General features: G+C 42.2%; 1 protein-coding gene across 5 annotated transcripts in view; it reads left to right on the forward strand.

Moving 5' to 3' along the window:
• The window catches only part of Vwa8 (von Willebrand factor A domain containing 8), a 353,253-nt gene that overhangs the window by 201,162 nt on the left and 139,133 nt on the right, over window positions 1-12,958 (forward strand). For all 5 annotated transcript variants that reach the window (XR_003950844.1, XM_011245038.3, NM_027906.1 and 2 more), the window contains 4 exons: window positions 6,428-6,503; window positions 8,454-8,589; window positions 10,310-10,429; window positions 12,265-12,470. Coding sequence is in view for 4 of the 5 variants with exons in the window: in XM_011245038.3 (XP_011243340.1) it covers window positions 6,428-6,503; window positions 8,454-8,589; window positions 10,310-10,429; window positions 12,265-12,470 (538 nt within the window). In the remaining variant the exon portion in view is untranslated. The remainder of the gene's footprint in view (window positions 1-6,427; window positions 6,504-8,453; window positions 8,590-10,309; window positions 10,430-12,264; window positions 12,471-12,958) is intronic.

Genomic DNA, 12,958 nt, shown 5'->3' on the forward strand with positions numbered 1-12,958 from the left:
CAACTTTTAATGTTTGTTCTTACCAATCCTTCTAACCCTTCCCACACTGACTAGAGAGAAACTGTACAGGGTCTCTCATTTTTGTCTGAAAAAGAGAAGTGCCTGCCAAAAAACAAAATTGTTTTGAGTTCTTAAAATTTCTCAACCAAGAAAGCTAGTTTTCAGCGAAAAGGATCCAATTATCTATGCTCCATTTGAGCAGAGGTTTTTATTTCCAAAGGCTGAACAACTTGCAAAGCTTTTCTGAGTTTGTGGGAATACTTGTCATGGCTTCATGAATAAAAGGATTCCTTGTGGAGTCGCATGTATCCAGAAGGGCAAGCAGACATGGGAGAGGTAAACCGACAAGCAGACATGGGAGAGGTAAACCGACAAGCAGACATGGGAGAGGTAAACTGACAAGCAGACATGGGAGAGGTAAACTGACAAGCAGACATGGGGGAGGTACGCCAGGCTGGCTTGAGAGGTTGGCACCAGGAGGAGACTGGCTTAGTTTCCTTTCTTCCTGCTGTTTCCAAGAAGACTACCCAAGAGCTGCGGAGTGGTACATCCATATCCAGAAAGCTTCTCTGAAAAAAAGAATTACCCCTACCCATTCTTCTGCCCGTCATGGTTTGATAGGACTTTTGGGAGGTTTAGGCTTTTAGTAAGGAGCAAGTGGTACTAGGTAAACGCTGTCCTCTATGGGACTATTTAAGGGCTGTCTTCAGTGTCTGGCAGGAATCCTAAGTAGTTTGTTCTCTAAAGGACTTTTCTTTCTAAGCCATGAGAAGGCTCAAGCACTGTGGGCATCCCCATTTCACCTCCCACACCACACACCTCCTTCCCTTGCTTTCCTCTCAATTTTCATCATTTTTCTCTATTATATTTCTTCATGATGTATGTTAATTGCCTCTAGAGATGAGTTAGTTGCCTTGGGCTTTAGGGGTCTGAGTGGATAGCAAGACAGATGTATTCAAATGTAGTCTGGTGCTGTTTTTAAATTTTGTATTGGATTAATCATATTCTTAAGTTTTGTCTCCTTTCTTTTGTATTGGTTGGCAACATTTCTTTTAACAAGGACTGAATCTATTTGAAAGCCCAAGGAAGCTTCTTTCCCAATATAGCAAGATAAAGTTGCATGTCACAGGAGAGGCCAGGTGCTTCTGTTATTCAGTAAAAGGCCAGGGTCAATCCTTAAACTTATTAGCATCATCTCCACGTGAGGACCTCCCTGTTTCATTAATAATTATTACCACACTTCTATTTTACTACTTATCTTAAAATAATGCAAGCTTGTAGAAGACTGGGCCTGTCAACAGCCATCTGTGGATCAGCGAAGGATTCATGGGGCCCTGATGAACTATCCCTGATGAACTATTGGCTACTGAAGGATTTGGGGGAAGGGAAAATCGTTACCTTCAGTTGTGTATCCACTGGTGCCACTCAGATGGCTTGGTCAAAATGAATGGATCACAAAACAAAGACTTTGGGAAAGGGACCTCTAGGCAGGAGACACTAATGGCAGAGGATGATGGGAGATGACAGTAAACAGAAAGCAGTTAAGTCTTGTGTGAAAATGTCAGTGAATTTAGCCAATAAAAAAAATATGTTCTTGAGCCAGGTGGTGGTGGTGCACACCTTTAATCCTAGCACTCAGAAAGCAGAGACAGGTGGATCACTGAGTTTGAGGCCAGCCTTATCCTCAGAGTGAGTTCCAGGACAGTCGGGACTACACAGAGAAATGCTGCTATGAAAAACAAACTAACAATTAAATATTTGTTAAATATTTAATCCCAGCACTCAAGTGCCGGGGGCTAGGGGTAGGGGGATGCCAGGAGCAGGGGGAAGCTGGGGGCTCTTTTGTGATTTGTGATTTCTAGGGCAGCAAAGATCACATACTGAGACCCAGTCTTTAAAGAAACTTCATTTAGTAAATATTATTTATATTTTACTTGTTGTTGTCTAATAATTAATAACTATTAGTTCTAATTATGACCTGGCCATCTCCCCAATAATCTAGTCAAAGTCTTATTGATTTATTTAATATTAATAATGATGATCTTAATAATTTAATAATAAAGCTTACTTAATCTGCTTTAGCACAGTTACTGGGCGATTACCCCTAATCTATTTTCTATGCCAGACTGGCTACTTCTCATCTGTGCGTCCCCATCACTTGCTGTTCGGGAGTCTGAGTCTCACCCACCATGCTTTTGTCCCATGTCTGTCCTCAGGGACACTTCTCTTAGCCACATGCTCCTAGTCCGTCCTGTCTAAGGGAGACCGCCTGCCCTCTCCGTCTTCTTTCCTTCTCCTCCGTTCTGTTTCTCACGGTCCCTACCTGGGACCCCCAGCCTGGTAGCTGAAACCCCACCCACCTCTACTCTCCCCAGTAGTCAGCTGTCAGCCAGTCAGAGAAGATAGGCGAGCAAAGCTTACAGCATCACTGGTGTACTTGAGACTGTGCTACTCTGGACTGCAACCGGATCTTTTTTTTTTTTTTTTAAGGATTTATTTATTTTACATGTTTGAATACACTGTTGCGGACTTCAGACACACCCTAAGGGGTATGGGATCTCATTACAGATGGTTGTGAGCCACCGCATGGTTGCTGGGACTCAGGATCTCTGGAAAAGCAGCCATTGCTCTTAACCACTGAGCCATCTCTCCAGCCCCTGCAACTAGATCTTAAGGGCCAGCAGTTAGCATTTGAAAACATAGCAGCACCAGACCAATCCCCAATAATTATTGATAAGAATTATCATGTAGTTCTACTTCTGAACCAACCCTCTGTTTACAGTACTGATCAAATCTGTGTTCATTGTCTCCTGAGCCTTCTGTTTTCTGTCCTCGTGTTTACCTCATTCTGAGTGCTCTGTAGACACCTTGGTTTCAGGACAGAGCAGCTACTGAAGGAGGTACAGCTTTTGAAGCGCTTCTGCCTTCTCTTTTTCTTTCACCCTCAGATTTTTTTCTAAGGAAAAAAAAACTAATCTAAATCTATGGAAATGAAGCTCATTAAAATATCCTCAAAATAAATATCTTTATTTTAATATGTTTTGGTCCTGGGTGGATTAGGGAACGGGTTTATGTACCTGTACAAACAGCATTTCAGAGCAGACTGCATTTTCTCTCCTGACCTCTCCCCACCACTTTCTGCCCCTTCCCTCAGAGGCTAGTTACCCACCCACACCCTCCCACCCTGCCTCCTCAGAAGTCCCCCTCCCCACACCACCCATCCACGCACCCACACCAGTTTTATTTCCTCATTTTAACCAAGATTTGGTCTGTGCATAACTTAATTATTTTTATTGTATCTGGCATCATTTTTAAGTAAACTACTGCATATAACAAATTTGACTTCAAAAAAGGATGTAAATTACAGTTAAAAGAGAACTAGTTTAGCATACTATTTCTTTGTGCCACCCACATACTGACTTAAACTTGATAGAAAGCTGCACTATGTAAACTAGTAAGAAACAGGAACAATTCATAATAGCATAAATGCCAGCAATTAGCTGAACATTCATTAATTAACTCAAGCATTACCAGTAACTGGAAAGCCATCTCTACTAAAACTTAGGCCAAAGAACCTGAAGCGGAGATGTGGTTTAGCCTTTCTTCTCCCCAGTATTGTTACAATTGTTGACTCTAAATTTTTATTAGCTAATATTTCAAAGCTGTGTTTTCAAAGGAACAAGGCAAAACAGTTTTGTAATTGCTGTATTCTCTTCAGGCATTGTTTTGTATGTGTAGAGTTAGTATGTTTGACCAAGATGCTCATAAATGTGGAGCAATGACTTAAATCTAATACTCTGGAAGAAATAAATATCATTGTATCCTTAGGAATCTGTGTCCAATGCTGTCTGTGGCCACAGTAAGTGCCTTGTTATTTTCTGACTTTGAGTTTATAAGATGTCATGGAAATCCAGCTCTTCTCTTACTATTAGGTACCTGCAGAGCACAGTACATTGTGCCATCCCCTTCCCCTCCCCCAGCACACAGACATATCAGCACATAACTGCCCCAAATACAAGCAACTAGAGGGTTTTTTTTTTTTTTTCTTTTTGAGACAGGGATTCTCTGTGTAGCCCTGGCTGTCCTGGAACTCACTCTGTAGACCAGGCTGGCCTCGAACTCAGAAATCTGCCTGCCTCTGCCTCCCAAGTGCTGGGATTAAAGGCGTGCGCCACCACCACTCAGCACAACTAGAGTTTTGTTTCATTCTCATTTTACATAGTTCACCAGCCCTTACTTTCCCTTTGATGTTCCAGATGAAAGCATCCATAGCAGGACAGAGCAGACACTGGCTTTATCCTGAAATAATTCTCATTTTCCCGTAGCCAGTCTCACTGACAGTCATGTTTCCCATTTGCCTTTATCCCCATTGCAGTCACCTCTGGAGAGCATCAGAACTTAATAATCATAGTAATAACAGTAAATGAAAATAAAAATAAAACCAAGACAACAACCAAACAAAAAGGCAAAACCGTGTGTTCTTACTTCAAGCACCGAACCATTAATGAAATCTAATTTGACATGTTGCATACTATCAGATGCCAAACCTTATAGAGCAGTTTCATCGGCCTTTTTGGACTTAGAATTCAGCTTAAGTTGAGTGATCCTAAGGCACTGTGCAGCACCGTTACTGCAGAAACTGGCTTCTTCCTTCACGCTGACAGTGATGCAAGAGCTTCTTGTTCCTTTTCGGTGCTGGAAGGTGTCAAGTTGTTGCCCTTAAAAGATGTGAGAGCTGAGGTGAGAAATCCATTATGCTGCTATAAAAATCTGTGTGAACAAGTATTTTTCCTCTCCCCACCCACCCTCTAGTGCTAGAATATTAATAGTGGATTTAAGTCAGCTAATGAAACTTTGTTCTTAATTTATTCAAAACTGAAAATTAATTTTAAATTAAAAGATAGCATAAAATATAACTGACAGTGAAGGTATAAGACCTGTGAATTCAGAAATGGACATATAACCACACCCCCTAATATCTTACAAAGGCATAATGAAGGGCACCAATAAACGGCCAGAATGTATTTCCACAGTTCTTTACATTTAGTGGGACATTTAATTTGCTTTTTATTAAAGTCAAAACCATGATTCTTTGGGATATATTCTTGGTGAAGTGGAGGGAACTATCAAGCCTGGGGACAAACCATCATCCCACAAGACCATGATCGTGGAAGCTTGGAAGAGGGTCAGGATAGTGACGAGCCAGACCCAAGGGGCTAACTCAAGAAACCCATCACCTGTCAAATTAAAGAATTCTTTCTAACAAGGTATAACTGGTAAAGGTGCATATTGCCCATGTATCTGTCCTAGCCCTGGTACATGAAGACTTTGATGGAGAGTTACCCGGTGCAATAGGAAATCTGAATTCAGCTCATCTGGAATAAAAGATGGACATAAACCATCAACTCAGTGCTGTGACTAGTCACCCCCAAGGGTACCTTGCTGACATCACAGTACTTTGTATGACAGACTTCAAGATGATTCGGACCATACCTTACCTCCAAGATGCACGTTGCAAATTTTTAAGTTTGTAATAAAATACAGGGTCACAGTCTGAAGTTCACAGTACAGCCAGTGTCTTACACATTGTATGTGCTCAAGACTGCATCAGGAGCTTTGTTGTTTGTTTACTTGGAATAACTATCAGGGTCTTTTGGAAAGTAATTTGTACTTTGAGAGATACTGGTTACAATTTATTTCATGTGATTCCATTGTGTAGCTTGGTCAGGTTGGCCATAGGACTTTTCATTTTTAAAATGCCATGCATACAGAAAGTCAAGGCATGAAACTGCTTGCTGCACTGCACACAGGTTTGGCAAAAACATCCACAGGTGATAGTAACTTCACAGCTCATTCGAAGAGAGGCTCAGAGCATAGATAACTCAGTGCTGACACTTTTCAACACCCAGACTTAAGGGCCAGATAAAGAGCAAAAGAATAACTTTAAGTAAAAACAGTACGGCCTTGGATTTCATCTCCAAATCTTCAAGATCCTATGAAGTAGTTGTGTTCTTCAAGTAGCATTATAGTCTGACCTTTGCCCCAGTGACAGATCGGGTGGGATGTACTTGTTCACCTGATGGCCAGGATTCTTAAATAGTATAAGCATTCTTTGAAATATGTAGTAATCTATGCATACTTTTAAATAGTCTATTCATCCTCAGGAAATCGTCTAGAGTAGTGAAATTACTACAAATAAGATTACTGGAGGAAAGGGAACTGATTTGGCTACTGTATTAATTTATAAGCCACTTAGACTTACGTTGTCAACAGAATCTTGTTGTTGGCGGTGGTTTTACTCATTCCGTCATTTTCCTTGGGAAAATCAAGATGATGAACAAATGCAAAGATTCACTCATTGATTTATTTATTCATGCCCAACATCGGCTTATTTCCTTACTGACTGACGTGTTTGGTTTGACTTTAGGGACACCACAGTGCAGTCTCTGACTCTCCAGCCCACAGTGAAAGGTGGACTGATTGTATATGAAGACTCACCTCTGGTCAGTAAGCCAATAATAACAATATCTTAAAGTATGCTTTGCTTGTAACTGTATCTCAGCCTGTGGATGGGTTCATTGTCTGATTGGAGCACATGTGTATATCATTTTAGATGCTCAGGTCTGTCTCATTGGAGCACACACATGTTATCATTTTTGATGCACGTTTCTATCAAAATGGCATTATTGGGAAAGTAGCATACTCTTTTACTGCACTTTCTCTCATGAGTGAGAGTCAGGGACTGACACAAATCCCCTGCTTATTTTCTGAGATTGTTTTTAAGTCTGCTGTTGTTCTAAACTAACAGAATGTTAACTCAGTGTTTTGGGAAGTTGACTCAAATCTAAGCCTGGCCACAATACTGCACAGCAGGCAGCCATCGTGGAACTACTGTGGGCCAGGCCCCAAGACTGGGGACTTTGACATGTGTGCTAGGAGTCTCCAAGGTTGAGCCCAACTCTTCTCTGAAAAGAGAGGTTAGAGGAGCCACATGTTGGCTTTAAAAATAAATACATAAATAAATACATAAATAAATCCTAAGTTAAAAAAAAATCTTATCAAGTCTTTGAGAGTACAGTATGAGGCTTTGTGACGAAAGGGAGCATTTTAAGGCAGTGGCAGCACAGGCCTGTAAGCCCAGCACTTAGGAGGCAGAGGCAGGTGGATTTCTGAATTCAAGGCCAGCCTCATCTACAGAGTAAGTTCCTGGACAGCCAGGGCTATATAGAAAAACCCTGTCTACAGAAACTATCTTGAAAAGCCAAAATCAAAACAAATAAAAGGTGGGGGAATGACTTTTATCAATTGCTTTAACATGATTAGTTAACACAGTATAGTCACAACAGTTTATGGCATGGTCATAAGTGTTATAGGTTGTTAGTATCTCTTGTAGAAAGAAATCTTAGGTTTATGTTGAGATGCATAGAGCATCTCCTGTCTGCCTCCTTAAAAGCATGAGGAGAGGCATGGCGAGGTGGATCAGGTCTACAGCTCCCATCTTCCTTCTCATGGCCCCTCCACACGGTTACTGAAGACCTCGAGAGGTTGCCTGCCTTTCTCCTTCCTATGCAAACATCTATAGACTACACCTTTATACAAGATCAGTCTAGTAATTTTACCTGTATTTTTCCATACCTGCTTCAATTTTCCAAAGTAAATATTTTGTATATTCTGCCAAGTTCAGTATCCTGCTGGCTATCCTAGTGCTCCATTTTCGTAGTGTCAGAACTCACACACGTGTAGTTGTGCCCTGTTTCTTTTTGTTTGTTTGTTTGTTTTGTTTTGTTTCTTTGGTTTTTTTTTTTTTCGAGACAGGGTTTCTCTGTGTAGCCCTGGCTGTCCTGGAACTTGCTTTGTAGACCAGGCTGGCCTCGAACTCAGAAATCCACCTGCCTCTGCCTCCCGAGTGCTGGGATTAAAGTGTGCCCTGTTTCTTATGAGGTGAAGTGCATAGTTCCTGCTCTGGCAGCCCATTCCTTAGCCTTCATGTGCCTTTTCTTATATTTACTGTCTAGAGTTGACATAGGCTGTCCGTGTTCACTCTTCTGCAAGTGCAGTTTGACCATCGATTCTCTTTGCCTTGAATACCCACCTCCTCTGATCTATAAAACTTTGACAGTATTTGAAGATCCATGAAAGCAGTTTTTCAAAACATACAGTGACCGTTATGTCAGACTCCTGTCAGCTCTGTGGCCCTTCATCTACGTCTTACACTCCTTAAGTGCCCCCATTCTAGGGCGTGAAAGGTTGTTGGGGATGATTCTAACACTGAGAGGAACATGCCGAGCTTGCTGCTATGTTTTAGGAACTCAGTGACGCTCTGTTGCTGACTGTGTGGTAGTGGGCCGTAACCTACCAACAGCTCTGGCCACTTCAAAGCAGTGAGCGCTGCGCTGTAGTAGTGCTTACTCTGCTTCTTTTCTTGATTATTACAAATTTTTCTCTCTCAAAAGGTTAAAGCAGTAAAGTTGGGTCATATTCTAGTAGTAGATGAGGCAGACAAAGCCCCAACAAATGTCACCTGTATTTTGAAGACTCTGGTAGAAAACGGAGAAATGATTCTTGCGGACGGAAGACGTATTGTTGCAGGTAAGTACTGAAAAGCAACGTTTTCCTTTGTGTCCGTTTGCACCTTTAGTATGCTTTGTTGGCTGTTTGGTTTCGTTTGATGCTAGGAGTAGAATCGGAGCTTCAGTCATGGGATCACATGCTCTGTCATACACATCATCAACAGCCCCAGTTTCCCTCTTGTATAACCAGTCTCTGTAAATCTCAGTAGTAGCCGTGAGGCAGATCAGCTTATACTGTCCTAGTCTGAAACTGTCAACCTTGAACCTTTATACTAAGTTTTCATATAGTTGTGTATGATTGTATTATTGAATTGCTACCTGGAAATCCATTTCCAGAACCCCCCATGCTCCCTCACATCTGTAACCCCAGTTCTGGGCAGCCCAGTGCTGTCCGCTGGCCTCCCCTGGCGCCAGACACACAGTAGGTGAACATGTGCAGACAAAATGCTAGACACAGTTTTTAGAGATCACTGGATGTTTTGTTTAATTTGTATGTGTGTATGTGTGTATGTGTCTGCACAATTGTATAGATAGAGATAGAGATCAGTCACTCGGGAAGAGGTTATTCTCTGCTTTACATTTTCTTTTCTTCCTACCCATATACACATTGTTTTTGCGGTTATTGCTGGAAAAGAAATGAAGATAAATTAATCTCCTCAGTGTTGTCTTCACTAGGATTTCTGTTCCTGTCATAAAGCAGTGTTACCACACGCACCTTTGCGACTTCAGGTTGTTCCAACTCTGAAGGAAGATAGGGCAGGAACTCAGGGCAGGAGCTGAGGTAGCGAGCATGGAGAGGCGTAGCTTACTGGCTTGTGCCTGGTAGGGCTCTCAGTGTGCTCTTTTGTGCACCTAGGACACCCCTGCCTAGGGTGGCATTACCCACAGTGGGCTGGGTCCTTTCATATCAATCACTAGCAGAGAACGACTCACAGAGTTTTCTGCGGGCACTCTTACTGAGGCACGTCCTCATTAGAGGTTCCCACCTCCCAGGTGAACTGCCATGTGTTGAGCTGACCAAAACAAAACCTAACCAGCACAAGTATATATAAGTGCAAGACAATGTAAGTTTGCCTAATACAATGAAAGATTCTAATTTCAGAGGGGTTTTTTTTTTTTTTGTCTCCTGAAAGACTTGAAAATCCATAGCTAGCCATAGAAAATACATAGCCAGTGCCATAAAATCATCAATATTTGAAGTGTACATACAAAGAGGACTCTGCTAGAAAGCTCAGCATCATAGAGGCTCTTTGATGCTGTTGGTGCACGGTCCCTACCCCAGCCTCTACTTAGCACCAATAACATCATTTTAACATTTCTCTTTCACAGTTAATGAAAAATGAGAATTTGCCTTAGTATTGTCCCTTTGACAGAGTCCCTTAGACTCTCAGAGAATAGAACTCAGCCTGCTTCCTTGCTCTGGAGCTCACGGCACTACAAAGATGGTGCACCAAGAAAGGAGAAAGGACTCTGGAGATAGAGCTGTGACCAAGACTGGCTGTGTCTGGCCCTGTGTGTGTTCTCCTGTGATTTGGAAGGCTAGCTTAGAAGTAAAAGAATATAATAATTTTCAAACTCAAGTGTGATCTTCAAACAGCTTTTATTTCTTGTGTTCCAGATTGAAGCAGGGCCGTTGAGCCATGTTTATCATATGTCCTACCAGAGCCTCATAGGTGGCATTTGAATTGGGAGCACCTGTTTTGAGCAGAGTTTCACAAAGAATGCATTTTGTTTTTCAGATGCAGCAAATGTGGATGGAAGAGAGAACCTTGTCGCGATCCATCCTGACTTCAGGATGCTGGCTCTGGCCAACAGGCCTGGCTTCCCCTTCTTGGGCAATGATTTCTTTGGAACTTTAGGTAAAAACAATGACTGTAATAATAACAATGATAGTTTCAACCACAATGCTGCAGTGAGTGGCTGCTGTTACTTACCATGAGCTGTGTCTGCCCTAGCCACATGAGGAACAGAGAGCTTTTGATACTCACAGGAGTTATTTTTTTTTCTGAGATAACTTAGACAGTGAGGGGTGGAGCTGAGCTTTGTGTCCAAGTCTGGCTTAGTCCCTTCCTCCTTAAGCAATTGTACTGTACTTTGCTGTTTAATGCTGCATGATGAATGGCTACTAGTGTCTGCTTCTATCACCTCCTATAACTAAAAAGGCCAAGGCCAGCTGTGAAGAGACTGAGTCATACTGAGTAGAGAGCCCCACCCCCCACCCCCAGGATGCTGCATCATCATCATCATCCTCCTCCATGAAGGAGGACTCCACTGCTCTGGAATCTCACACACAGTACAAAGCAAGCCCGTGCTCCTGGTAGGGTCTTGATCTGGCAGTTCATATAGGATTTGCCCCAGTGGTTTACCTGAACAGCCATCTAAGTACAAGGACAGTCAGTACAACATTGTGTACAGTAACTAGAATAAAAGCAACTACTGTCCTTCCTTCCAAAGGAGACTAGATAAAGAAATCCTGCCGTATCCACTCAGTAGATAGTATGCCACTATTAAGAGAAATATCAGTAATACTAGCATGCTAAAATACAAAGCAATAGTAATTGAAACAATAAGTGGTGGAAATGAGGGTGGTAGTCCATACATTCCAGAAGGGACAGGTGTATGCTGGAGTCTTACTTTATTTTAGACTCCTGCATTACTGCTGCTGTTACAAATGTGCTCACATGTGGACACTCCAGGGCAAGCCTATAGTTCTCTCTAGTATGAAAAGGTATAAGTTCTTCCCAGGGTCAGGTTCTTCATAGCTGCTCTCACCGGAGGGCAACGTTCTCACATTCATCCCAAGGCCCACAGTGCTGATGCTCAATGTCTCTCTGACTCTCCTGCCGCTCCCTCCCCTGGGCCAGGTGGACTTGCTGGAGCTGAATCAACCACCTCGAATGTTGGTGAAAGCAGCCTCATTTTGTTAGGCTTTCCCTGCTCGGTGAGGCTCACATGACTACCTTCTCCCATCTCTGGCTGTACCGCCATGAACCATGCTAACTTATCATCCTTGTAACAATATCATTCCACAAGGATGGGGAGTTTTTAAAATCATTGAAATATATTACCTAGGGCTGTACCTAGGTAATATATGGTATCTGGAAGATGTTTAGTAATTATTTGGTGACTGCATGGTAGAGGGACCAAGTACCTTTTACATTCAGGATAACTTTCATTTTCAAGAAAAACAAACAAACAAAAACCCAGAGCTGTCCTGCATGTTTGTATTTGAAAATGTCAGTCTGTGAGATGAAGCCTGAAGCTGTGATACTCTGCTTTATTACGTTAAATATACACAGGCACTCGTACACATGCACACATAAAATAGCTGTGTATCCAAATGGTCCCTAAATCAAAATAAGGCCTCATTGCTGCTGCTGCTACTGGTCTAGACTAAGCCATTCCCACTGAGTGTTTTGCCAGGGTTCTGTGTATTGTACTATCTCCCAGTAAGCATGTATTCAGACATCACATACCTTTTTATAGAATTAAACTCATGCAGAACACACCATACATCATTTAGCTTTCTTCTGGCTCAGGCATTTTCTTTCTTCTTTGTACAGTCCTGTTATTAGATGGGCTTCCTGGGATTTGCTGAGTGACTACTGGCTCTTTAAACCCTGGTTGCAGTTTGTGCTGCAGCCTCACAGTGGATTGGCCACTCACTGATTGGGACTCTCCTTCTTCTCTGTAGGTGACATTTTTAGCTGTCATGCCATTGACAACCCCAAGCCCCACTCAGAGCTTTCGATGCTCAAACAGTACGGCCCAGACGTGCCTGAGCCCGTCCTGCAGAAGCTCGTGGCAGCCTTTGGAGAGCTGAGGAACTTGGCTGACCAAGGGATTATCAACTACCCTTATTCCACCAGAGAAGTGGTCAACATCGTCAAGCACTTACAGGTGTGGTACACTCCTGTGTCTTCCAGACTCTGTGGTTTATAGCTGGCGTTCCCGTTCTATGACAGATCAGCCAGGCAACCTGATGTGATGTGTGCATAAGCTAAGTAATAAATCTAAAAGACCAACGATGTTCTTACTTCAGTCTCTGAGTTGACTTTGGCAAGGTTTTGTGCCTTAGGCATTACCAGTCAGCTAAAACGTTTGATGAGTTGACTTTGGGTTTGTTTTGCTTTTTATATGGGTATTGGGTGGGGGTGTTGGAGGGGAAAATAATTAAGTAACAAGGAAATGTTTCTATTGTTTGGCTTTTTACAACCAGCATGTGGTGTCTGGGTAGGAAATATTACAAATGACATGAAGGTAGAAAGTAGAACAAGATCTAACAGACAATAAATATACTAAAAGAATGTTTGTCAAGATAGGTAAGTGGTCAAGAAGATAAAATTCCTGTGATCATATTCAAAGTAAAACCTTCTTAAAGAAAAAGA

This window comes from Mus musculus, chromosome 14 (genome assembly GCF_000001635.26).
Source record: "Mus musculus strain C57BL/6J chromosome 14, GRCm38.p6 C57BL/6J".
Lineage (NCBI taxonomy): Eukaryota > Metazoa > Chordata > Mammalia > Rodentia > Muridae > Mus > Mus musculus.